The following is a 26,149-nucleotide window of genomic DNA, read 5'->3' on the forward strand; positions in this document are numbered from 1 at the left end:
GTTCTAGTCAAAACAGTATGCCCCAGCATCACTGTCGAATATAACCTTCTGCAATGACAGAAAGGCTCTACTGTCTGTGCTGCCCAATATGACAGGGAGTAGATCTAATGTGTGATGTGTCCAATATGACACATGTGGCTTCTGAGTACCTGAAATGTGGTGTGACTGAGGAAACAAATTTTTAAATTTTAACTTATTTTACATAACCACCTACAGCTAATAGCTACCATATTGGAGAGCACTACTCTACAAAAATTCACAGTACATATACTGTGGTTGATACAAAATACATGTATGAATCCAAGAGCTATATGATTTCTACTTAAGACCCGGAACTGCAGTGCATATTTCCAAACCTAATGAAACTAATTTTACAGATTGCTACCTTGAAAAATTACAGACTGCTTCCTTGAAAAATTAAATTGCCTTTTAGCAATCCTCATTCTTCTTTACCTAGGAAATAAGGATCCACTCATTGAAAGTCTCAATTCTTGTGGCTTTAGTAACACTGCATTATCTTAGCTCACCTACTACATCTCAAATTTGTTTTCTGTTTGGGTGTAATTTTAGTCTCTCCCTCCTGCCTTCTACTATAGTCTTTTCCCCCAAAGCTTTAGTTTGTTTTCTGCCTTTTATTCAGAAGAGATTTCTCACAGCTTCAACTATGACCCCTATTTGCCTTCTGTGAAACAGCACCATCTCACTACTTAACCTTAAACACATCATTTAATCTCTGAGACTGCTTCTTGTTTGTAACATAACTTAGATGGTTATTATGGTTCCTTCAGCTTTAGGAGTTTGTGAATTCTAGTAAAGGCCTAGTTGTGGAACTGGACTTTCTCTCAGGCTGATTCTGCCTCTTGCCTTTTTAAATGCTAGTGTATCCCGTGGTTGTCAGCAACCAGCTTTTTCGCTCTCCATATTCTTTCACCAAGAATCTCATAAACTCTTCATTATGACTCTCTCAAATGTATGGGGTCCCAGGAACTTTACAGAGGTGCCTGGCTGGCTCAGTCAGGAGAACATGCAACTTTTGACCTTGGGGTTATGAGCTGGAGTCCCACGTTGGGTGCAGAGTTTACTTAGGATTAAAAAAAAAAAAAAGCTCCAGATTTACTTTTTAAAAAATGTTTACTTATTATTTTGAGAGACAGAGAGAGAGAGAGAGAGCACATGTGTGTGCATGGGGAAAGGGCAGAGAGAGAGAGAGAGACAGAGAGAGAGAGAGAGAGAGAGAGAGAGAGAATCCCAAGCAGGCTCCACACTGTCAGCACAGATGCAGGGCTCGATCTCATGAATCATGAGATCATGACCTAAGGAGAAATCAAAAGTTGGACGCTTAACCAACTGAGCCACCTAGGCGCCCTCATACTTACATTTCTATTCATTGCACAGGGTTAACTACATGTGCTACAACCCCTTTAAAAGTATCAAGCAAATCAACGAAATTATATATAGCAAACTTCTTTGTCAGTATGGCTTACTGATCAAAACCACAAGTTTTAGGATCAGATGTGTCTGAATTTGAATCCCAATGTCACTTACTCTGTGTAACCTTGATCAAATCAATGTCAAGTTTCAATTTTTCATGTGTAAAATGGGGTTAAAATATACTTACAACTCATATTGTTGTTGTATGTGCATGTTTTATATATGCAGCTCAGAACAATACCTGAAATATGCTAACAGTTCAATAAGTGTTACCTATTATTATCAATAGCATCACTATCTTCCTAATCCTCCAGATTTAACCACTCAGTCATCTTTGATGCCTTCTGTCCTTTTTTAAAAAATATATTCAATAAAAAAATATATATATATATTCAGTCAGCATTTGTACATTTTCATTTTCCAATATGATATCTATTTTTCATTCCTTCAGAGATTTAATTATTGTAGTCATCCAACTGGATTACTAGCTTTTTTTAATTCTTACAGGGTAAAGCCTCTTATTTTTGTTTCCTCTATATTATAGTTAGTATAATGCCTTATACATAAAAGTTTTGCTATTACTAGACAAGTCAAATAATCTTCACATTTATTTATTTCTCCATTAGATCCCTTGAATTCTTTGAGGACAGAAAGTATGCTGGTCCTCTCTGTATATCTGCACTTATCAAATTCCTTAGCAAATGTTTGTTGAACAAATGAGAACGAATGTTGATTAGTCTCCCTGTCTCAAACTCAATTAACCTATCCTCAATCTAGCTTCCACATATGCAAAAGATAGCTTAGATATTCTCTAATCCAACCATTTATTCTGACCAAACTGGCCTGACCACATTATCACAAGCAGTCCCACTGTATTAGTCAGGACTCTTGATTTTGTAACAAAAAATTCTGTTCAAATCAAGCAGAAAGGGGAATTTATTAACTTGCTGTCCAAGGACAGCACTATCTTAAGGCCTGGCTATTGAACCAAAGGTTCAAACACTGTCATCAGAACTTGGTCTCACTCTTTCCATCTTTTGGCTCTGCCTTCCAATTATTAGTAAGCTCTAGGCTCACATTCTATTCTCTCAGCAATCCCCAGGGTCCAAATCATGCCTCTTTCTCAATAGTTCCAATAAAAAATTCAGAATTAACAGTCATGTGTGCTCACTGGAAAATGTGCCCATCTCTGAGCAATCACTGTGACCAGAAGGATATTGACTGGCTAGGTCTGGCGTCAGTCACATGCACACCCTTGTGTTGGGCTGGGATAGCCATGAAACTGAGAGGAGTGATTTCCTAGGAAAATTGGATTACTGTAAATCAGATGAAAGGGTAATGCATAATAGACTGGCAAAATTAACTGATGTGCCATATACTCTAGGAATTTTTGCATGTTGTCCACCACTGCCTGGAATTGGTTTTCCTTCTCATTTTTGCCTACCCAAATCCTTTCCAACATTTCTGCCCCAAGAAGTCTTCTGTGATTTCCTTCTAAAATTTTCATTGTCCACTGGATCAAATTACCTATTCCCTAATAAATATTTCCCTTTTCCTAAAAATCTACCTTTTAAAACAAATAAGAGTGAAAAGCCTCAAGAAAATGTTCCTAATTAATTCTAATCATGTCAATTTACACGTAGTATGGGAAATATATGCTGTTTCTTAGAATATAAACTCTTGAAGGACAGCAGCTCTACCAGATACAGTCCATATACATTATGAGAGAACAGGCTATATGGCAACTTTGACACACACACACACACACACACACATATGGTATTCAAATAATTTTCCTGGCTTTAAATTTTAAAGAGTCTTAACAAAACATTTTAGTTAACATAAGTTGTGTCTGAATCCATTAAGCTATAGGTACGCTATGGGTTTGGAGTTATCTCAAACTAGGCTCAAATCCTGGCTAACACTACCTTCCCTGGCCTTTAGCTACAGGTCTTTGAGCAAATTATCTAGTATCTCCAAATCTTGATTTCACTATCTGCAAACACAGGAATAGTAATATCTATCTGTACGTAGGAAGGCTGTGACGTATAGCACAGAGAAAAGAGTTCCATGGACCTGGGCTGAAATTCTACCACCAATATTAATTACGGGACTTTCTCTGAGTGATTCCTCATCTGTAAATTCTGAGTACTTCTTCACATGTAAAGTGGGGATAATAATGCTTAGTCCATTGGTTGGTTGTTTTGAGCATTTAACAAGGCAATGTATTTTAAAACACCTAACAATGACTAGCAAACAGTGTATACTCAATAAATGATTATATCAGCATTAAATTATCTGTTTAAAATAACTCAGGTGCCTTGGTGGCTCAGTCAGAAGAGCAGAAGAGTGTGTGACTCTTGATCTCGAGGTTGTGAGTTTGAGCCCCACGCTGGGTGTAGAGATTATCCAAAAACAAAATCTTTAGGGGTGCCTGAGTGGCTCAGTTGGTTGAGTGTCTGACTCTTGATTTCAACTCAGGTCAGGATCTCACAGTTTGTGGGATCGAGCCCAGCTTTGGGCTCTGTACTGACAGTACAGAGCCTGCTTGGGATTCTCTCTGTCCCTCCCCTCTCTCTGTCCCTCCCCTCTTTCTCAAAATTAATAAACATTAAAAAAAAAAAAAGAAATAAAATCTTTAAAAAATAAAATAATTCAGAGCACAGTAAGGGAAAAATTTACTGGGATTGGTTCTTTTTCTTCATAAATGCCTTTGGGTTTTCTTTGTCAGTTAATAAAATATTTCTTAAAAGCAAAACATGTTGGTCCTAGAACTATTTAAAAGCAGGTAAGATAACGAATGAAATAAACTGCTGTAATCAACTTGTTCTTTAGCTTCGCGTTTAATGGAGTAATACTGAAATGACTCACACCAATATAAAATTGCCACATTACCCATCTCTGAAAATATCATATGCCATACAGCCATCTCCTGAACAGAATCAGGTAATCTGGGTTATGAACGACAATTGTGGATGTTGTCTATCAGAACATAAGCAAAAGGGAAGTGGCTGTTCATATTTACCTTAGCAAGAAAGTTTAATTTTAATAACATTCACTAAAAATACAAAATATCTTCAGTACAACTGTTTCCAAAAGAGATTAAATAATTAGACATTTAATTTCTTCCATTTTACACTAGAGTGAAAGTTTCTCTGGAAAGAAGTTTCTTAAAGTAGTTTAACAGTTCTGTTTATTTTTCTAACATGAGTGAATCATATGTAATACCCATCAACCTTTAATGAGTGCACATAGAAGATTTTCAAATCAAAGATTTTAAAATAAAATAAAATGGAATAAATATAAGACAAAGTACTACATATTCTTTCATTGCCAAAAAAAACACTATATCAAAATAAAATACCTAACTACATCATACTACACGAACCTGTGTAGGGGATTTTTTTCCTCCTTTGTGTAAAACATGAATAGGCTCAGTTTTTAATCTACTCCCTAAGGAAGCTATATTTTAAACACAAGAAAAGCATATTATGTTAAGCGCCTCGGTCACCAAACATTGTTCTCTACAACTGAGAAAACCAAATAATATCCAATTGCTTATTACCTTTCCTGTGTTCAAAAATATGTATAAAGCGAAGTAATGTTCATTTTTGAAAAGCGTTAATACAGATGGGGTAGGCAATCTATGTATCTTTTCTTCCCTCAACTTTTCAGGGAGGGCGTGAGAAAAGTAATGGGAGTCTGAAGGTTGGCTCTAGTAAGCCAAATAGATAAAGGTACAGAAAGAAAAGTTACAGCCTTAGGGCTCACATTAAAAACAACTCTTGAAGAAACGTCAGTGCTCCCATCAATGCTTCCCCAACAACGCAGTGGCCCATGCTCTGAACATATTAAGAGAGCCCAATCTTAGCAAATCCCAAATCTTAGCAAAGTCACTTTGGCATCCCCAATCCGAAAGGGCCTGCAGAAACCGGGGCGGGGCAAGGGTCTACTTCAGCGGCATTAAGTTAATTTTCTAGCAGAGTAAAACACTCTGTGTCTATCTCTACAGTCTCCTTCCCCGAGAGATGCTGCAGTCTGCCGCCTCGCCCCTGGCTCGGGGTCTGGCCCGCAGGCCGGGGCGGGGGGGGGGGGGGGGGGTTGCTGGGTGGGTCGGGCAGTCGGCTTCTCCCCGTTAGTCCGGTCCCAACCAGGCGCTATGGGACCGGTGGCTGTAACTAGCCCCGAGTCCTCCCACCGGATGGAGCGGCCTCCCGCCGCGTCCCGCGCCCATGGTCAGCAGGGATGCCCCGTGCCCCACTCACCCGCCCGGGTGGTGTCCGTCAGGTCATGGTTGGCCGCTCCCCGGGGAAACTCCCTCAGTTTCCGGCCGCTCAGGCTCAGCACCCCGGTCACAGCCGCCTCCTCTAGCGCTCGATCGAGGGAGCGGCTCCACGAACCCGGGCCAGGACCAGTACCTGCTCCGGAGCTTGGGCCGCAGTTAACACCGGAGAGGTTACCTCCCGACGCTACAGGGCCAGAGTACTCTGCAGCCGTGGCCACAGCGACCAACCCTGCGGCCGCCATTTCCCAGCCGACAACTCTCCGGCACACGGCTCAGCGCATGCGCTGCCAGAACTGATGGGTGGGCGGGGAAAGGGGCAAACAGACCCCGGACGGTTGTCTTCACGCGCAGGGCTGCAGTGGCCCTCCGCACATCCAGGCTCTTGCCTCCGCCTGCATCGAGGTTTTGAAGGGAAATCAAAAAGGAACTCACAATCTTGGAGCACCCCCTCCTCTGGCTCCCAGTACCATTTTCAAAAATGCCCCTACAAAAATATCTTTCAGTGTTCCCCACAAAAACTTCAGTGCCTTCCTCCTTCAATACTGAAGGATTCGATTAAGCATTGAATTAAGGTTTACCATTCTTGCTACCAGAAACCTAGGCAGTGAGAAGAGGGGACCCTGGGATACGACGTAAAACGTTTCCCCAACTCTGTCATTCTATACAGCAAGTGATCTAGATGGAGACGTGCTGTTAACTGTTATTTTCGGAAAGGAAAATAAATGCCAACCTGGCCCCCAAATTCCATAATCTTCATTGAAAGGGTATATAAATGTTTAGGGCCACCCTTTTACAAAATAGCTCTGAACAAAAAACACATTTTAAATAGTATTTGTCCTTTAGGCGAGATTTTATTGTTGAACAATTCAGGATGAACGGCATTAAAGTCTAAATTTTTTGTCTAGAACCAAAAGTGAGGGGGAAAAATGATCTGACCATAATCTAAATGTGAGAATTAGAGGTAGAATGGAAGAAATGATAAAACCCAAAATCATTATTGAAAAACTGGAAACTATCACCTCACTTTAAATCAGTTAGGGCTCATCTACATAGTAACCAGTCTCCAGCATATTCTTCTTTTATACATTTAAGCCATTGCTGCTACACTGATGTAAATTTCCCCTACAATGAACCAACTAGTATTTGTGGGAAATAGAAGAGACTGTTAGAGCTCTTTTCCTAGATTACAATCTAATTATAGAATTCAGACAAACATACCAATCAGAGAGTAGGACAACAGAAAAAGGGCTGAGTAGGGGTAGCTGGGTTAATCTATCAGAATTCAAAGAAAAGGATCTGCATCATGGATGAATGAAATTTTGGAAAAATCTTAAAGACTATGAAATAGGCAATAGTAGGAAGGTGAGAGGAGTATCAGCACGAACACACCCAGGTATGATTTATAATGGTACATGTGTATTTAAGGCCACAAGCCAAAAAGTTCATGAGACAGCAAAAGAAAATAAGGTTGAAAAGCCTATTCATCAAAGCCCAACTCTTCTACGAAACTTTGATTAGCACTTCCCCCAACTCCTACATGGAAGAGACTGTGAAAATGTTTAATTTCAGTAACAAAGCTGATTAGTAACAGCTGCTCAGAGTTGTTCTATGAATTCTTACCTTCTAGGTTCCTCAGCAGCAAGTTCCATGACCAATTATCAGTATCAAGGTCTGTTATGAGCATGGGTCATTGCAATGGCAAGTGATTTACCAGCTCAAAAAACATTTATCCAATATATGAACTGCTTTTTTGTTATTCTGATCTAAAATTGTTTTGCTCTTCTTAAGAAAGATTTTAAGCTATTTTAGGAGAGCAGGATCTCATTCTGCATTTTTTTAGGAAATATTTCAACTACAGTGACTAAAAGCATAATCATATATTCCATATTAACACTGTTACCAGATATCTTTATAAAATGCACCATTAGGTCACCTGAATTTACCTATTACCTTCCACATTTACACTAAATTCTTCTAACAAGTTCTTCATAATACACCCTCATTCTTCCTATCTACCTACACACATATCTCATTATAATTGCAACATAACATGTTAATCCTGGTCTCTGAACTTCTGATCAAGTTTATAGATTGATCTTACCTTGTCTATTCAACTAGATTTTAGGGTCCTTAATATGTTAAACTCTGTAATTTTCTTCTATACCCCAGAGCTGAGTATCTTAATAGGAACTAAGTAAGGATGAGTGGAAGCAGAGACAGAAGATGGATTATATACTAATACAGCAGAAGTTATGTACTAATACAAGAGAGACAGCTGGGAGGAAAGGAAAAAAAAAAAATTTACTGAGAACAGGGTAGATTATAAGTATTTGAAGTCCAAAAGAAAAGCCTATGGATATGAGGAGAAATATATATAAATGAGAACAAGTCCTAGGTAAAGAGAGACTGTAAGAAAAGGTAGATCAAGGAGTTAATTTTAAGACTTCTAAGGGGATTTGAGCTCTCATCTGCAAAGGTAGAATATGAAGGAATTCTCATCCTACTCTCTCAATCTCCATTAAAAAAGTGACAAGATCATCTTGTGAGAATGAGATAAAGGAAATGGAATCACTGTGAGGATTTCACCAAAGTGTCTAGCGATGAATAAAGATGATGAGAAACAGGTGCAAAAAAGCTATGAGCAAAACGGCTATAAGGACATAGAATTTATTCTATAACTGCTCTGTGGTCTAGAAGCAGGAGCTGAAAAAAATTGGTAGTGAGGGTTATTGATGTTAGGAATTGATATAGAGAAGTTCCTTGCTTCTTCCTATCTTACAACTGAAAGTTAACTCACTGAAGGAATACCAGGGGCAAAATTTTCACTCAAATCTCATTTTCAGCTCTGTATCTCACTACCTCATGCAGAAATAAAGTCCTTTCCCCCTTCATCTACTTGCTAGAAATATGTTATGGTCACTCCTTTAAGACTCCATTTTTTATGAACTCAAAGCAATGGGATTAAAATCTTGACTAATCCTATGCTCTTCAAATGTAAAGCATAGAAACTAGCTTGCTAAATATATTCAATAAATGTTTGTTCCTTCCCAGATTCCTTTAATAAGCAGACAATATGATTTTCTTCTCATTAAAGGAAAGTGGAAATAGAAGTAGAAATTAGGTATCTACACACTATGGAAAGTTTCCTATTCATCTTTAAACATCAGTAAACCTCTTCTGAAATACAACACAATGAATTTCAGCTCCAGGATGGTATCACACATTTCCTTGTTTCAACAAGCTTTTTGGGGGCACCTGAGTGGCTCAGTCGGTTAAGTGTCCGACTTCAGCTCAGGTCATGATCTCGCGGTCCTTGGGTTCGAGCCCCGTGTCGGGCTCTGTGCTGACAGCTCAGAGCCTGGAGCCTGTTTCAGATTCTGTGTCTCCCTCTTTCTCTGACCCTCCCCTGTTCATGCTGTCTCAAAAATAAATGTTAAAAAAAATTTTTTAATACAAAAATAAAAGCTTTTTGTATTTGATAGAAGTAACGTGAGGGGGAAAAAAAGACATCAGAAGTCAATAATTTATAAGAAAATCTTTAACTCCCTAACAATGGCCGACAACAGTCCAAAATTCTTAGTGTGAATGCCTGGGGTCTGTTGGTATCATTTTTTAAAAGGGAATAAACTCCAAATTGATCTACATAAAAATAATTCGCTTTAAAAGGAAGCTTAAATCACGTGGGTTTTTTTTACAGTAGCAATAAAACAATCATATAATTCTGATGAAAGTTCAAAAATATACTAATCAGAAATAAAAGAATCATTTCCTGCCCTGATACTACCTGTATTCAGAATGTATGGTATTCATTCTCTGTAGTGCAAAGTCAGCTATTTTTTGTCACTCATACTTTCTTATTGAAAATCGAAATCAGGACAATAATTACCTGACACACTAAGAAACAAAACAAATGAGCTAAGGGGAAAAAAGAGAGACAAATCAAGAAACAGACTCCTAACTACAGAGAACTGATGGTTACCAGAGGGGATGTGGGTGGAGGGATGAGTGAAACAAGTGATGGGGATTTAGGAATGCACTTGTCATGAGAAGCACCGGGTGATTAAAATTAAAATTATCCTGACACTGTGTATACTGTGTGAATTATAAAGCCACTGATAGCAAACTGGGATATACATATCTATTCTAACAGAAAATAATCAGTGGGCAATGAAGCTTGTAAGTTTGTTCATACTTTGGAAGTATTTTATGATGTGCTTATAATTAAAATTATGAAATCTATGCCTGTTAGAAAAAAATACATAATGTGCAATCAGGAACACTGACCTTTTCTAAGAGGTCTATATAACTTGAATACAAAAGTAATGAAGTCTCAATAATTATCACTGGTAGAGTAGATTTACTTGCCATACTAAAAATTACAAATGCTAAAAGCATTGCAATTACCACTTCTCAGATATCGGACAAGCCAAACATCATTCCACTACTCTCTGTGGGTGTTCAATTCACAGAAGCAGTTTATTATGAGAATTAAATTAAACTGAGAATTAAAAGACCTGAGCTCAAAAAGTGACATTGACACATACAAGTCTTGAAAAGCTGAGCCTCACTTAAATAAAACATAGAAAGGAATTGAAATGGATGATCTTGAAGGGCACATCTAGCTTGAAATTCTGCACTCTAAGTAATGAGTCTTTAAATCCTGCTGGCTACTTACTTCTTGGTTGGAGCTCATGAATGAAATGGTCAAAAGGCAGTTAGAATATGAGTGTAGACTGATTTACCAATTTAATTGGTTAGGTAGTTTTTCAAACCCTAAAAATTATAAATCACTACAAAGTTCTCTGTAACATAGAACAATCTAAAAACCACAACTCAATCTTTATAGCTAAGAATAAATGTGAGACCTGTAACATTTTATTTGTTAAAAATGAACAGCTTCAGAATAGATCTAAATTTGTAACTTTTCCAAAAAACACCAAAAAGTACAGTGTAAAGCATCTCCTCGTTAAATACAAACTTATTTTTGTGATGCACTGCATCAATGTTTTGCATACACCTTGATGCAAAGGAAATTTTAAGTTGTATCTTGTTTAAAAAAAAAATTTAAGAACTGAAAAAGGATGACCACAACCACATTCTAAGAAAGGAAATTTTCTTCCAACAAAGCATATTCTTCTGTTTATACACAGCATGTTAGCACTCAAGAATTTTAATTTAGTTGTAACAAAGGCAAAATTTTATATTTAAAAAGAAAATGAAATTAGAGATGTATGAAGAGCAAATGTTTAATATACCAAAGACACTTTGTTGTTTGATGCAGTTAACGTCAATATTTGGGGCAATTTTTAAGGTTTTCGAGAAAAATGGCATTAATAATAGCTCTGTACAATATTTAAAATAAAAAAAATGAAAACTTCTTTATACCATATTTTCAAACTGTTCTAAAGACAGCAAATTTGTGCTCAGTTGTTTCTCTTTTGCTTTAAAATAATCTACCAGTAATTCTAAACCAGTCTAAAATAAAATGTACTGTTCACAGATGAAATCTAAGCATTTGTACTTGCAAAAATGTTTTGCAATGAGTCCCTGGCCTAAGGAGACTAGAGCTTATTTTCAAATTGTGTGACTGGCTTCCAATAATCCCTTATCAGTAGACTTACTGGCAAAATACCAGATATTAAGGATCAGATTTAATTCTTTGGTATAAGCATGAAACTATTGATACTTTTCCGTGGCTAACATAAACCAAGTAACTCAAGGAGCATGAGAGAAAACAATGAAGTCTAATATACAATACAAGGCAGGCAAGAGTGATAACTTAATGTTATGTTTTGTTTTGTTTTACAGGAAAAATTAACACCAATACACTCTAGGGAAACTAACACCTACTTAGAGGTTTCAACATTATAGCAAACCAAAAGGTTAAACTTCAAAATGATTGAACTTGTAGTTGGAATATTTTGCTGCATTTTGGCATTATACTGTAACTTATAGTATATAACCATCTGAAGACTTTCAGCACTAGCTTGGCACAACAGATTAATTCCTCCAGAGTGTGGGAGGAAAAAAAAAAATACCCTGACTATAAATGCCTGAACTTTATACAAGAAAGGTATAAACCAAGATTACAATGTAACTCAATTACCATTTTGTCTTTATGGCATATACAAGTATATTTTTGATTCTGAAGCTTTATACTGTTTAATTAACAAGCTTAAAAAGCTTATAAAATTTAACTTTTGAATAAGAAGTCTAGGACTTTATGGCTATTGATTTTATCATCAAAATATCTAAGGAACTCAATCCACCTTGATAATTATAATTCTTCTAAATATCATTTGAAGAATTCTTCGTGCGAGACACTAGATTCAAGCCTACACTAAATCCACACAGTACACCTATGTCCTGGGTTTTAAAGTGTTTCACCTCAACCTGCTACTTCCTCTCCGGCTTTCTTCATTTACCAAACACAACTGTTAGGTTTTTACATTGGACCTTCTCTTCCAAGGCTCTATCAGATAATTTTGTAAACACACATTTATAGTTTTAAACATCAACATTTTAAACAGAGACTAATGCCTAAAGTCACATTTCTGGTTAAAAGTTCGATATTAAAGATTTATAACTCTGGAGAATTAACCTAAGGTCATCTCAAAAATGAATCAAATTCCAGATATTCCCACAAATCTTAAAACTCAAAACTGGAATTCTAATGTTTTTTTTTAATATCTCTAATGAAGAAAAGTCAACTGCACTTATTACATCAATACTATTAAAGGACAGGTGACAGCAACAAAGGGACCTACTCATATTTCTGAAGACCAAGATTTACCATGGCAAATAAAAAATGGGAAAAGCAATGAGATCCTAAATACCACTATAATAAAAATAAATCAGTTTCTATTTTTCTGTCTTCTTTCTGCTGCATGACGGACCAAAGAAGTCAAACAGAGAATTGTTCTGTCTGGGCCAACCATGAAATCTCAAGAACAGATAGGTATATTCCCTGTTATTCTTTCAGGGCATTATTTATACATGTTTAAAAAAAAAAACTTCAAAAATAAAAATAAGAGTTATTTAGCCTTGTGAATATTTTGAAATAAAGTTTCTTCAATTTCTGTGATGAACTCTTCAAGCAATTCAACTTTTAAAACAGAGTCATCACTCAAAAGTCCCTTTGACTTGGGATCTATCCCACGGTTACAAAGCGGCTTCCTCCTTTGTTGAACGTGAGAGTGGCTCTTTGTTCCTTCAGGATCCCAAATCGCTCATTCAAAGTCATCCCTGTCTAGAGAAAACAAAACAAAACAAAACAATTAACAACTTGACTGTTGGCCATGTTTGCTTAGAACAATAATGTGATCATAATGGTAATTCAAGGTAACAACAGCTAACATTTCCTGAATATTTATGCATTCAAACTCATTTAACTCTAATAAAAACCATATGAATTAGGTGAATTGAGTGAAGTTTAAAGAAGTTAGTTAACTTGCCTACTTGCAGCTCCAGAATTTAAACCAGGTAGTCTGACTCACATTCTCTATCTTCTAAACCATTCTAAATACCTACATTATGTACTACATAAAACACATTGCTATAATGCCCACAAGTCATACATCCAAGATTTTCTCTCAATTATTTTTAGGCTCTACAAACACTGCCACAAAATCTAGTGATGTCACTGATAAACATAAGAGTTACTGACACTTGTGAATATTTGAAACAAACTTTCTTGAATTTCTAGAAGTTTTTGGATTTCTGGGAGTTCATCACAGAAGTTCAAACCAATTCAAATCAAAATCTGGTCTTTGATTAACAAAGAAAGCACACCCAAATTATATTTTACCATTTATGAAAGAAGAGTAACCATGACAAAATGAAATAAAAAGAAGCAAAACAAATTTGGTCAGATTTCTATCCATACTTCATATTTTCAATTCCACATATTTTTACATCAATGGATACACAAAAAGGATTTAACAAAATCCAACATCCATTCATGATAAAAACTCTCAGCATATGAATAAAAGGAACTCCCTCAACCTGTAAATCTACTAAAAACCCATTGCTAAAATCATACTAAAAGATGAAACATTTAATGCTTTCTCCTCATGCTTGGGAACAAGGCAAGCATACCATGTTCTCATTATTTCTATTCAACATCGTACTGAAGGTTCTAGCCATCATAATAAAGAAGAAAAAGAAAAGGTTTAAGGATTGGTAAGGGATATGGAGAATGACATGACTGTTTACACAGAAAATCTTAAGGAATCTACAAAATTACTAAAAATAGTGAAGTTAATTTTAGCAAGATCACAAGACACAAAGTCAATATAAAAAATGTCAAATCTATTCCACAGTGAGATATATACCACTTCACAAGCACTTGGATGGCTACGATCAAATGACCGATAGTAACAAGTGTAGATGAGGATGTTGAGAAATTTATAACTCTTTATACATGCTGGAAGGAATGTAAACAGTGCATCCACTTTGGAAAACAAGTTTGGCCCTTCCTCAAGAGGTTAAACATATAGTTATGAATATGACCTACCAATTCCACTTGTACATATTTACCCAGGGAAATGGAAACATATACTCACACAAAAAACATGTACATCAATGTGCAGAAGAACCTTATTCACAATAACCAAAGAATGGAAACAGCCCAAATGTCTATCAACTGATAACTGAATAAATAAAATATGGTATATCCATTGATGGAACATTATTCAGCAATAAAAAGACGATACACTATAGATGAACCTTAAAAACACTATGCTAAGTGAAAGAAGCCAGTCACAAAAGATCACATATTGTATGTTTCCATTCATATGAATCCCCAAATAGGCTTCTCTATAGAAACAAAGTAGATTGTTCAGTGGTTTCCTAAGGTTGAGGAGACTTAAGATACCCTGTTTAATTCATTACATATTTTATTAATTAAAATATTCTCAATGAATGGCACAAAGAAACACAGAAAAAAAATTACCTGTTTTCCAACACTATTTATGTCAAATTGTAGGGGGACACCTTTAGGAACTTTCTTTACATCAGATTGCTCCCGTTTTGTCAAGAATGAGGGTACAGCAGTACGAGTTAATCGTGGTTTCTGAGTTCTATTGGAAAAAAATTAAAATGAAATCAGACAAGCTTAATAATCAAAAGAAGAAAAACAAATCATTTGGTACCTAAGACATCTTGACTTGTACACATGTTCCATGTATTAAGGCTATTTTGTGTTCTCAAAAAAGTACAATAGTCTCCTCTTACCCATGGGGTTTATGTTGTTCCAAGACTGCCCCTCACCTGCCAGTGGATGCCTGAAGCTGCATAGAGTACTGAACCCTACATATACTATATCTTTTTTCCAATACATACATACCTATGATAAAGTTTAATTTTTAAGAATTAGGCACAGTATGAATTATTAGTTAACAATAACTAATAGTAAAATAGAACAATTACGACAATATACTGTAATAAAAGTTATGTGAATGTGGTCTCTCTCCCGCCCTCTCTCAAAATATGTTTTTGTACTCATCCTTCTTGTGATGATGTGAGATGATAAAATACCTATATGATGAGACAAAGTGAGGTGAATGATGTAGGCATTGTGAAGTACTGTCAGGCTACTACTGACCTTCTGACAATATGTCAGAAGGAGGACCATCTGTTTTCAGACCATGGCTGACTAGGTAACTGAAACCGTGGAAAGTGAGATCACAGACAAGGGGGTACTGATGTACCTGGTTCTTGACTGACTCATCTGGAGACTAAAATTTATAATCACTCACAGAATACTTCTTTAAGTAGAATTAAATGTTTTCAATAATTTGGAATGACTGGTGACTTCCAAGTCTTGATCTTCTAAAATGAAGCAACCTCTGAAGTCTTAAGAGACTCATCCTATGTTTTTTTCATTTCATTTATTAAAATAGCTGGAGAGATCAAAAACTCCAAAAACCTATAAAGTTTACAATGCAATAAACATAAGGGAATGGTTAACTAAATTAAGGTCATCCAGATAAAAGAACACACTATGAAGCCTTTAAAAAGAAGGTAGATCTGTATGTACCTACAAGTAAAGATGTCCAAACTGTATTAGGAGGTGGAGGAGAAAGGAGCAAGTATGTATAGCATTCCCTCATTTGTTATTATACATAAAAAATAAATGTATAAAATACTTATTGTATACGCACCAATTTAATAAAAATATGAAATTGTTAAAAGTGTCTACTTTGGGGGTATAGAACCAGGAATCAAAACAGCTTTTACCTTTAACTTTATACTATAGTATTTCCACTTTGTACCACAAGTATTACTCTTATCTTTGTCTCAGTTTATCTTAACTTGGACATCATGAGCAGAAGTCCAGTGCTCTTCTATTACCTTATATACTGAGAGGTTATAACTTCTGACAATAAAAAAAGGACTTACGCTGGGCACTGCACTGCTCCAGGATTGTCAATGGAGACAGTCAAAATTCCTCCATTTGTGGTGGAAGTCCGCCATCTAGTTTCAAAAAACCAAAAATTTCATTAAAATGGAAGTTTATAAATCCTATTGCGTACTCCACATAAAAACATACATTTTAAAGTAACCATCATATTTTCTTAGCTTTTAAAAATTACTAAGCTCCACCATGATATAATTAATCAGCATGTTGAGTGTAGGAACCAGTTCCTACACTTGAATCTATTAAGTATTTTTTCAGTGTAACAAATACACATACCTTAAAATAAATTAAATTAGTACAGAAAGGCTGCTAATGAAAAGTAACAGTCTCCAGTATTTTGTGCCCCCTCTGCTCCCCAGAGGCAGAACTTTCCTGCTCCCCAATGGCAGCACTTTTAACCTTGTTCTTACTGCTTGCTAGTTACCTCCAGTTGACTATACAAGACGCATATGTAACAATATTTTGCTATGATAAGGTTTTAGCTCATCACACTATACTCTAGATTCCCTACCTCCTTCTAAACATTTTGATAGCTATATCACTATTTTACTTCCATTATAACTTTAAATATAAATCTTTCAGTCTCTTAAATCTCCTTCTTTCTTTCAGAGACACCATTTCCTCTCGACTTTGTATGAAAGGAGAGTAGTACCTCTAATTCTTCTTTCCATCTCTTTTCCCACTTTGTACCTCCCATTTTTGTCAGCTCTACTTGTACATTCATGTTACTCAAAATCTGACATTTTCACTATATTCTGTTACCAAATTAAGGATTTTGTGGGGTTTTTTCCCTATAGATTCTCAAAGTTCAAGACAAACAGCACTTATTTTATTATAATTATGTAAACATTGTTCACTGGAGAAGCAAATGGCTTATCATTTCTTTCCTCATGGTTTCCAATGTCATGACTCCTGTGCAAAAGAATACTGTCAACATCAAGTTCAAATACTTTTTTTTCTTACACTCTGCTCAAAATCGTGCCCAACTTTAGCTGGCATATCTGGACCAATACCATGTTTTACACATTTTGTTTTCCAAAAAGTAGTCATAGTTTTAAATAGTTTAATCTTGAAAACTGATCATATTGATGGAATTAGAATGTTACAACTCACACATCAGAAGCGCAATTCTAACAGACAAAAAAATATTTTCAAAAAATCTTTATGGGGTAAGGAGAAGAAAAGAATATGTGAAAAGGAAAAATATCCTATTGTTTTTAAAGGGTTCACAAGTTTTCTAAAAGCTCTATTGGATTTTCTATTTATTCCCTGAATAGGTTCATTTATAGAAAAGCAGTTACAGAAAATAAAGAGCTGTTTCATTAAAATGGAATACTCCATTATCTTTTTTTTTTTTTTTTTAAAATAAAGGGATGTATTTGGTGCTAAAACTCATTAACATGACATGTGAAAATGCAAAAGGCTTTTTGGGGGAAAAAATGGATTTATTTTTTTCAGGCACAATGGTTAATATACTCTGGGGGTCTCATTTAATTTCTTCTGGACTGGGGCACACAGTAATCGGGGTTGCTAGTATTCTGGGAGTTTTGAAAGGACATCTTGAAAAACAAATTGAAACTTACTGACGAGTTCTCTTTGCTACTACATCGTCTAGCAGTTGTTCTGTGTTCAACTGGGCCTGAACCTGAAGGGAAAAAAAAAGTAGTAGGTCCCAAAGAAAGCAGAGGGTTTGAATCTAAAAAGCAGCCCTGCTCTGTAACTTTATAACCCAGTATGATGTGTGTGTGAATGCAAGAGAGGCATGTGCCTATTCTGGCAATACCTCTGTTGAGGTTCCTATATCAGAACAAGTGGTAAAACATATTTATTCCTAAATAACATGTTAAGCTTGTAAGATGCTGCTACTGATGACAACAAAAGGGAGAATAGAAAAAATAAGTAACAAAAAGAACTAATCTGATGTCACGTTCTCCATATCCCAAACCCAACCCTTACCTCAACCATGGGCTATGCCTATGATTGAGGATTACCACTAAAGGTAGATGTTCAAGATCCTTTGAGTAAAAAGAAACCACCACCAAGGGGTTTTTATACCTTTAGGCCTCTTCTGAAAAGAAAAGTTGCCTGACGAGTATCTTTCTGATGACTTAATTTATTTCCACTCCTGCTAAAATTGGCCGGAATGCTATTTCTGCAACAAAAACAGATATATCATGAATAGTCTAAGCCATTTAACAACTTTCAAACATCCTGAGAAGAAATAAGCAAAAATAGTTAAATTCGTAGGCTAGACATTTGAAGTACACTAAACATAAAGATTCTGAATTATTTCCTTATTTACACAAAGTTACTGTGATTCAATTTATAAATATCTTTCTGTAGCATACTACGTAACAACCTAGTTAATTCTAATTATCTTCTAAATATTGCACTCGCTAATATTCTAACAGAAGATTTCTTCTGAAGACATTAAAAATAACAATTTTAGTGCTACTTCCTAAACAGCATTGATGAAAAACATGTACGTAGAAATTTACAGGATAAGTACAAAGAAAATCACACCTAAGCAAATCATAATCAAACTACTGAAAATCAAGAGAAAATCTTGAAAATAACATCTTCTATGGTTTTCTCTTCCATCTTCACTCAGAAACCTTTATGTTAACATGAATCACATAGAAACTTACCATCTTATTCTTTCACATAGAGCAATGTACTCTCAATTATGTTTGACTTGACTTTCACCAATCCCTTTCTAATTTCTATATGAAGTCAGTAAAAGATGAGAAAACAAATTTTCGTATTTATCTAGTTATTTATTTCTTATAAATATTTAACAGATCGCCTAATCTTACCTCCAATCTTAGACTCAAATGCAAAATTTCCCTACCTAGCCTAATTAACATGGGTCATTAATGTCTCATATAATGGACAAGTTCTTATTTGCTAATTTCCCATTTCCCAAAAGGTACTACACCAGATTTCCAAAAGAAAAGAGGGATGATAGTTAAGTAAACCTGCAATTCCAGCCGTTCCATTTATACAAAAACTTCATTTTCAGTTTTTTTTTTGAATTATCTTCTATAAAAGATGAATAAATGGTACTCGAAACTAAAATATAGAAACTTACCAGTTTATCAACTTCCTTTTGCCCATTTTATTCTTACAGAAAACAGAATGTCATAACAATAGGTCGTAATTTTTGAGTTTCTGTTATGCCTTCCATTTAATATAAACATAATCTCAGCTATGGGGTACCTGGCTGCCTCATAGGTAGAGCATGCGACTCTTATCTTGGGGTCCTGAGTGCGAGCCCCCATGTTGGGTGAAGAGATAACTTAAAAATAATAATAATAATATTTTCAACTTAACAAGCATTCACACAGAATTTTTTACAATTTGCTTTTTCCACAAATACATTGTTCTATTAAGAATCACTGAGACTGAATAACAATTTTAGCTTTCAGAATTCCCAATTTTGAATAATTCTGGTGGAGGTATTTTTACCTAAACAATCACCTTTTGTAATTTTATTCTGTATGTAAACAGAGATAAAGAAGCAGAGTAATGCTTTTTTTTTTTAAAGTTTACAATTTGTTAAAACCATCAGTAATACTGGGTCTCAGCAATAAGAAAGCCATTACTGAATGCCTCCACATTGGATGTTCAGAGAGACATCCCAAATATCCGTCTTGAAAATGACCACTACAAATCCATTCATTTGGTTGCTTAGTGCAAGAAGTCTACCCTTATTTACTTAGGATAACATATTATCATCATATTTGAGTACTTACTTTCTATTTAGCTGGTTAGGTCTCTTAAGAACTGCAACTGCTTTTCTCTGTACTTCATTTTGTCTCAGAAGGTTGGCCTTCCTTTTTAATGCTGGAAAATACCGTTCTATATTCTTTCAGAAGGCAAAAAAAACTACATTAATCAGATTGCTTTTTGCTATATACCCTATTACAATAAACATTTCTGAAGCAGAATGGACAGAGACTGCTTAGATGTGCACATTAGAGACACAGGCTGAAATGACTTGAATATTTCCAGTCTAAGTGACTGAGAAGACAGCAACCTCCTTATACTTAAAATACTTGCAACAAAAGGACAATTCAAATGGAAAAATGGATTTTTTTCTATTTTGGTTATGTTCAGTTTGAGGTGCTCTGGGGGATGCACAGGTTATGGGGAAACATGGTCCTGGAACTCAAGAGAAGAATCAGAGGACCAGAAATGTAAATGAGGAAATCACTTAAATAAACATGATTTTTGATTACCAAATGAAGGGAGAAGAGGGCCAAGTTCTGGGGTACCTAGGTGGCTCACTGGGTTAAGCACCTGACTCTTGATTTTGGCTCAGGTCATGGTCTCACAGTCTGAGAGATGGAGCCCCAAGTCAGGATCTGTGCTGATAGCAAGGAGCCTGCTTGGGATTCATTCTTTCCCTCTCTCCCCCCTGCTCCACTCACAGGCTCGTGCTCTCTCTCTCTCTCAAAATAAATAAAAACTTAAAAAAAAAAAAAAAAAAAAAAAGAGAGAGCCAAGTTCCAAAACAAATGTGAGGGAAAAAGAGGAGGTTATGACAGCAAAGAAGCCTGAGTAGAAAGAGTTACAAAGAAAAAAGGAATCAAGAAAATAAGCATATGAAATGTCCACTTTTTCTCCCTCCTCATATATAAATTCAATCCAGCATTAAAGTCTAATTCAGATTTCTGTATTTTTCATGAAGTCTTTCCAAAAGTTCTTGGCAATATGAGCCATACATATCTTACACTTAATTCAGACTACCTTATATGTTTTAAGCATATGAGAAGTATTCGTAAGTATCAATTGACTAAAAAACACAAAAATTATAAGTCTTCATTTTCATGAACATTTGGAAAAGAAGTAAATGTAAAAACAGAAATAAGGAATATTAAGAATATAGGAGAAATGCTATGAAATCACTCAGTTCATTCCAAGCTTCATATTCTGTCTTTAATAAAAACACCACCAAGTATCATTTTAATGGTAAATGTAAATTCCTTTGATGCTGTCGTCACGTGTTTTTTTTACCCTCAAACTACCTGCCATACTGTAACCATATAGTTATTTGTGGAAAAATTTATTTAATGTTTATCTCTATTCTCCATGAGGGATTTTCTATTGAGTTACCACAGAATCCCTTGCATCTAGCATAGAGTGGGTACTCAATCATGTTAGTTAAATGATGAATACACAGACTAGAGTAACAACCAATTAATACATGGTGAATGTATCATTCCATGGATCTAAAGTTTGTATACATGTATAAATGTGCTTTAAAAAGTATACGTTGGGGGGTGCCTGGGTGGCTCAGCTGGTTAAGTGTCCGACTCTAGGTTTTGGCTCAGGTCATGATCTCATGATTCATGAGTCTGAGCCCTGCATTGGGCTCTGCACTGAAGGTGCGAAGCCTGCTTGGAATTCTCGCTCTTTCTTTGCCCCTCCCCAGCTCATGTGTGTGTGTACATGCGCGCTCTCTCTCTCTCTCAAAAATAAACATTAAAAAAATACATGTATGGAAAAGTTTTTCTTTCACAATAATTTTGATATAAAAACTTATTTTAATGTTTTTGAGAGACAGAGAAAGAGACAGAGCATGAGCAGGGAAGGGGCAGAGAAACACAGAATCTGAAGTAGGCTCCAGGCTCTGAGCGGTCACAAGTGGTCAGCACAGAGCCCAATGCAGGGGTCAGACTCACAAACCATGAGATCATGACTGAGCCAAAGTCAGATGCTTAACTGACTGAACCACCCAGGCGCCCCTAAAAAAATGATTTCTTGAGGGTCTTGAAATATTTTAATTTTTACGTTAATTTTACTAAGGCATTATTTATATAAAATAAAATTTTAAGTTTACAATTTGATGAATTTGTGTAACAAATCATGCAACCACATCATAATCAAGATAGAACAGCATCCTCATCCTAAAACATTTCCTTGTGCCCCTCTGCAGTCAATTCCTTTCCCTTGCCTGACTCCCACCCCAGGCAATGACCATCTCATCTGTCACTATAGTTTAGCCTTTTCTATAATTTCAGATAAATGGAATCACACAGAACGTAGTATTGTGTTTTCCTTTTGCTTAGCATGATGTTTTGAGGTATATCCATGCTGACTTATATATTAACTTATTCCTTTTTTTATTGTTGAATAGAATTCCATAGCATGAAAACATTTATTTTCATTGTTAAAATCAGACAAATGATTAAAACTACCCACTAGTGGAGGGACACATTGGGTGGCTCAGTTGGTTAAGGGTCCAACTCTTGGTTTTGGCTCAGGTCATGATCTCATGGTTTGTCAGTTACAGTGGCAGGGCCGCAATGACTACATGGAACCTGTTTAGGATTGTTTCTCTCTCCCTCTCACTCTGCCCTTCCCTCTTTCTCTCTCAAATAAACACACACAAAAACACCTACCCATTAGTGGAAAATAACTGCTATGCAGCAATAACAAAAAAAATTTTTTTAACGTTTATTTATTTTTGAGACAGAGAGAGACACAGCATGAACGGGGGAGGGGGAGAGAGAGAGGGAGACACAGAATCGGAAGCAGGCTCCAGGCTCTGAGCCATCAGCCCAGAGCCTGACGCGGGGCTCAAACCCACAGACCGCGAGATCGTGACCTGAGCTGAAGTCGGACACTTAACCAACTGAGCCACCCAGGTGCCCCAATAACAAAATTTTTTAAGTTCACAGAAGTATTAAATGGTTTAATATTACCAAAATCAAGTCAAAAGTTCTATGGAACATAACATACTCTCAAGTTTGGGAAATTCCGAATCTAAAAGACAAAAAAATTTATTTAATTGACACTGACAAAGTTCTATATGCCACTAGAAGAATCCCTTAAAAACCTAACACAACACTGGGGCACCTGGGGGCTCAGTTGGTTGGGCACCCAACTCTGGATTTTGGCTCAGGTCATGATGTCACGGTTCATTAGATCGAACCCCACGTCATTAGGCTCTGAGCTGACAACATTGAGCCTGCTTGTGATTCTCTCCCTCCCTCACTCTCTTCCCCTCCCCGGTCTGCACACACTCTCTAGGAAGGACGGAAGGACGGAAGGACGGAAGGAAGGACGGAAGGACGGAAGGACGGAAGGACGGAAGGAAGGAAGGAAGGAAGGAAGGAAGAAAAGAACCTAAACACAACTTTTACCTGACAGCTATTTTAATCTGTCTCTAAACAAAAAGAAAATTCATTCCTAGAGACAACCATTCCCCTGTTAGCACAGCCCCCACTTGCTCTCAGAAAATACTAGTGATATAAATGAGTATGCTATCTTTCCCACTTAGTCATTCACTTCATAGGTAAGAAAATGTACATTTTTACTGAAATAAAATCTCACTAATTCACATCAACTGTGGAAAGTGAGAGATAAAGTAACAACATCTAATTATGGTCAAAATATTTTTTTAAGGTATAAAATTTCTAAGTACATGTAACAATTCAAGACCAATTAAGTTATTTAGGTAAATTGTTTAATGAATAGAAAAGGATAATATGAGTTATTTATATTTAAACAGGTTTCTAAATTATAAAGTACTATTTTTGTCCTAATCAGACTATTAATCCATATTCTGAATGAGGAAAAGGTTTTAAGAAACAGCACTTTTTCAAACCTTATCTCTGACAAATTTATTCAACTTTGAATATGTGGATCTTACTAGTTAGCACATTCTTAGCATTCTATAATTAACATTTTCAATTTTCACTATTTTCAAACAACTCAAAAGACTATCACATGTGGTAATTTAATATTTTTACTGGATCAATAAGATAGCACTTAAATCCAATCACCCTCCCAGTATCCATATTTCTTAATGTTTTCCAATTTCCAATAAACAGTTAAGTTCTGCGATAAAGTTTTAGAGGTGAAATCAACTGTTGGTGGTGGCAATATTGAAAAGTTAAGGGATCTAAGACAGTTGTGGTTCTTAACCAGAAGACGCACATTAAAGATAATTTAAAGAGGGGTACCTAGGTGGCTCAGTCGGTTAAGCATCCAACTTTGGCTTAGGTCACGATATGGCTCATGAGTTCAGGCCTGGCGTGCTGACAGCTCAGAGCCCGGAGCCTGCTTCGGATTCTATGTCTCCCTTTCTCTCTCTCTGCCCCTCCCCTGCTCGCTCTCTCTCTCAAAAATAAACTTAAAAAAAGATAATTTAAAGAATGAAGTCCTGAATTTTTTTACAAGTATGTCTTTTTTGCATAATCAGAGAACCAAAAAGATTTAAAAATATAGAATATATAGAATATAAATATGTAGAATAAAATATATAAGAATCACAAGAAAAACTACTTGTAAAACTATTCAAAGGAACACTTTAGCCAATTCAAAAATTACTCATTGAGAAGTAACTAAAACTTCATTAAAATCTGAAAAGTAGTTAACTCATAGTGAGTAAATGATTGCACTCTAATTAAAAATTGGTATCTATCCAAGACAAATGAAAACCTATGTTCATACAATCTTACTTACTTACATTCACAGCGACATTATTCATAATACCCAAAAAATGGGAATAACCAAAATGTCCCACAACTGGTGAATGAATAAACAAAGTATGGTATATCCATATAACGGAATATTTATTCAGTAATAAATAAGAATCAAGTACTGATACATACTACAACATGACCAACCTCAAAAACATTATACTAAATGCCAGATCACATATTATCATATGATTCCATTTACATGAAATGTGCAGAAAAAGCAAATTTACAGAAAATTTACAGAAAGTAATTTAGTGGTTGCCTGAGGTAGATGACAAGGTAGGGCTATGAATGGACAAGAGATTTCTTTTTAGAGTGACAGAACTGTTTTAAGATTAGACTGTTGTGATGATTGTACAACTCTGTAAATTTTCTAAAATTCACTGAATTGTACACTTAAAAAGATGAATTTTATTGTATAAAATTATACCTCAATAATTTGTCAATATTGTACATAAACAAACACGCAGAGGCAAAGAAAATCAGGAACCTATTAAAAAATTTTACATAAATTTTATTTAAGAATGTGGAAATTCAGGTATTCTTCATGAATGACAGTACTTTTCCTTCACTTTTTATAGAAGACCCAAAGCACTACATAAAAAAAAAATCAAAATATTCACATAAAATGCTCCCTCAATGAGAATATTGTACTCATTCACAGAAATATTAGTACAACTAAAGGAAAAGAGTATCTGATGCATGATTAAACCATCACCCTACCTTGTCACTTAGAGGTGGTCGATTCATAGGACTAATTCCTTTTCGAATTCCAGTTGCTTTCCTAGCTGCAAGGCCTGTGATAACTCCATAAGGACGTCTCTTTCCAGGCATTACTCTTCCTCTCCGGCTCAGACTATTCTTGCCAAAACCTATTAGGAGGTTTAAAAAAAAGACAAAAAAATATCAATCTAAGAATGCAACTGAAGGGCACACAGGTCATAGGGTATTCTATTTCTTAGCAGAGCGGATTTTATTTTTTAGTATTACTTATGTAATATTTCCTATATTACTATTATATAATATTGTGTTATTTTCACGTATTTACATGTATTACATAAAATATTTCATTTTTAAAGGGCAATAAACTGCACCGCAAAGAGTTCTATTGCTATAGTGGACTGCAAAGGGACTACAGGATTCTCATGTTTTCCCTATAGCTATCCTCTCTCTTGCATTACTTTATCAATAAACAACTTTCCCTGTGCAATGTGGTGTCCACTAACAACATGTGGTTATGGAGTACCCGAAATATGACTAGTTTGAATTAAGATATAACAAAGAGTACAATACTTCATAAATAACCTTATATTAATTATATACTGCAATGGTATTTTGGATATATCAGATTTAATAAAATATATTATTCACATGTGGCTCACATTTTATTTCTATTGAGGGACACTGATCTTGAATGGATCACTATCTGGTATCTGATTTACTTACTATCTTGCAATCTGGCTTATTTTTTTCATTCCTACTGTATTTAAACTACTTTTGCTGAAGTCCCAATTGAGCTCC

The 26,149-nt window shown here is 35.7% G+C and overlaps 2 protein-coding genes across 11 annotated transcripts in view; both read right to left on the reverse strand.

Moving 5' to 3' along the window:
• LRCH3 (leucine rich repeats and calponin homology domain containing 3) overlaps positions 1–5,969 on the reverse strand; it is a 119,762-nt gene extending 113,793 nt beyond the window's left edge. For all 8 annotated transcript variants that reach the window (XM_042957145.1, XM_007090926.3, XM_042957146.1 and 5 more), the window contains exon 1: positions 5,697–5,969. In XM_042957145.1, coding sequence (XP_042813079.1) covers positions 5,697–5,958 — 262 coding nt within the window. In that variant the 5' untranslated portion in view covers positions 5,959–5,969. The remainder of the gene's footprint in view (positions 1–5,696) is intronic.
• A 4,465-nt stretch (positions 5,970–10,434) lies between these two features.
• Positions 10,435–26,149, reverse strand: part of FYTTD1 (forty-two-three domain containing 1) — a 40,498-nt gene continuing 24,783 nt past the window's right edge. For all 3 annotated transcript variants that reach the window (XM_042998507.1, XM_007090929.3, XM_007090930.3), the window contains exons 3-9: positions 25,352–25,500; positions 19,892–20,004; positions 18,192–18,288; positions 17,720–17,781; positions 16,118–16,192; positions 14,670–14,796; positions 10,435–12,965 (exon numbers count right to left, since the gene is read on the reverse strand). In XM_042998507.1, the coding sequence (XP_042854441.1) occupies positions 12,867–12,965; positions 14,670–14,796; positions 16,118–16,192; positions 17,720–17,781; positions 18,192–18,288; positions 19,892–20,004; positions 25,352–25,500 (722 nt within the window). In that variant the 3' untranslated portion in view covers positions 10,435–12,866. The remainder of the gene's footprint in view (positions 12,966–14,669; positions 14,797–16,117; positions 16,193–17,719; positions 17,782–18,191; positions 18,289–19,891; positions 20,005–25,351; positions 25,501–26,149) is intronic.

Source organism: Panthera tigris, chromosome C2, assembly GCF_018350195.1.
Source record: "Panthera tigris isolate Pti1 chromosome C2, P.tigris_Pti1_mat1.1, whole genome shotgun sequence".
NCBI lineage: Eukaryota > Metazoa > Chordata > Mammalia > Carnivora > Felidae > Panthera > Panthera tigris.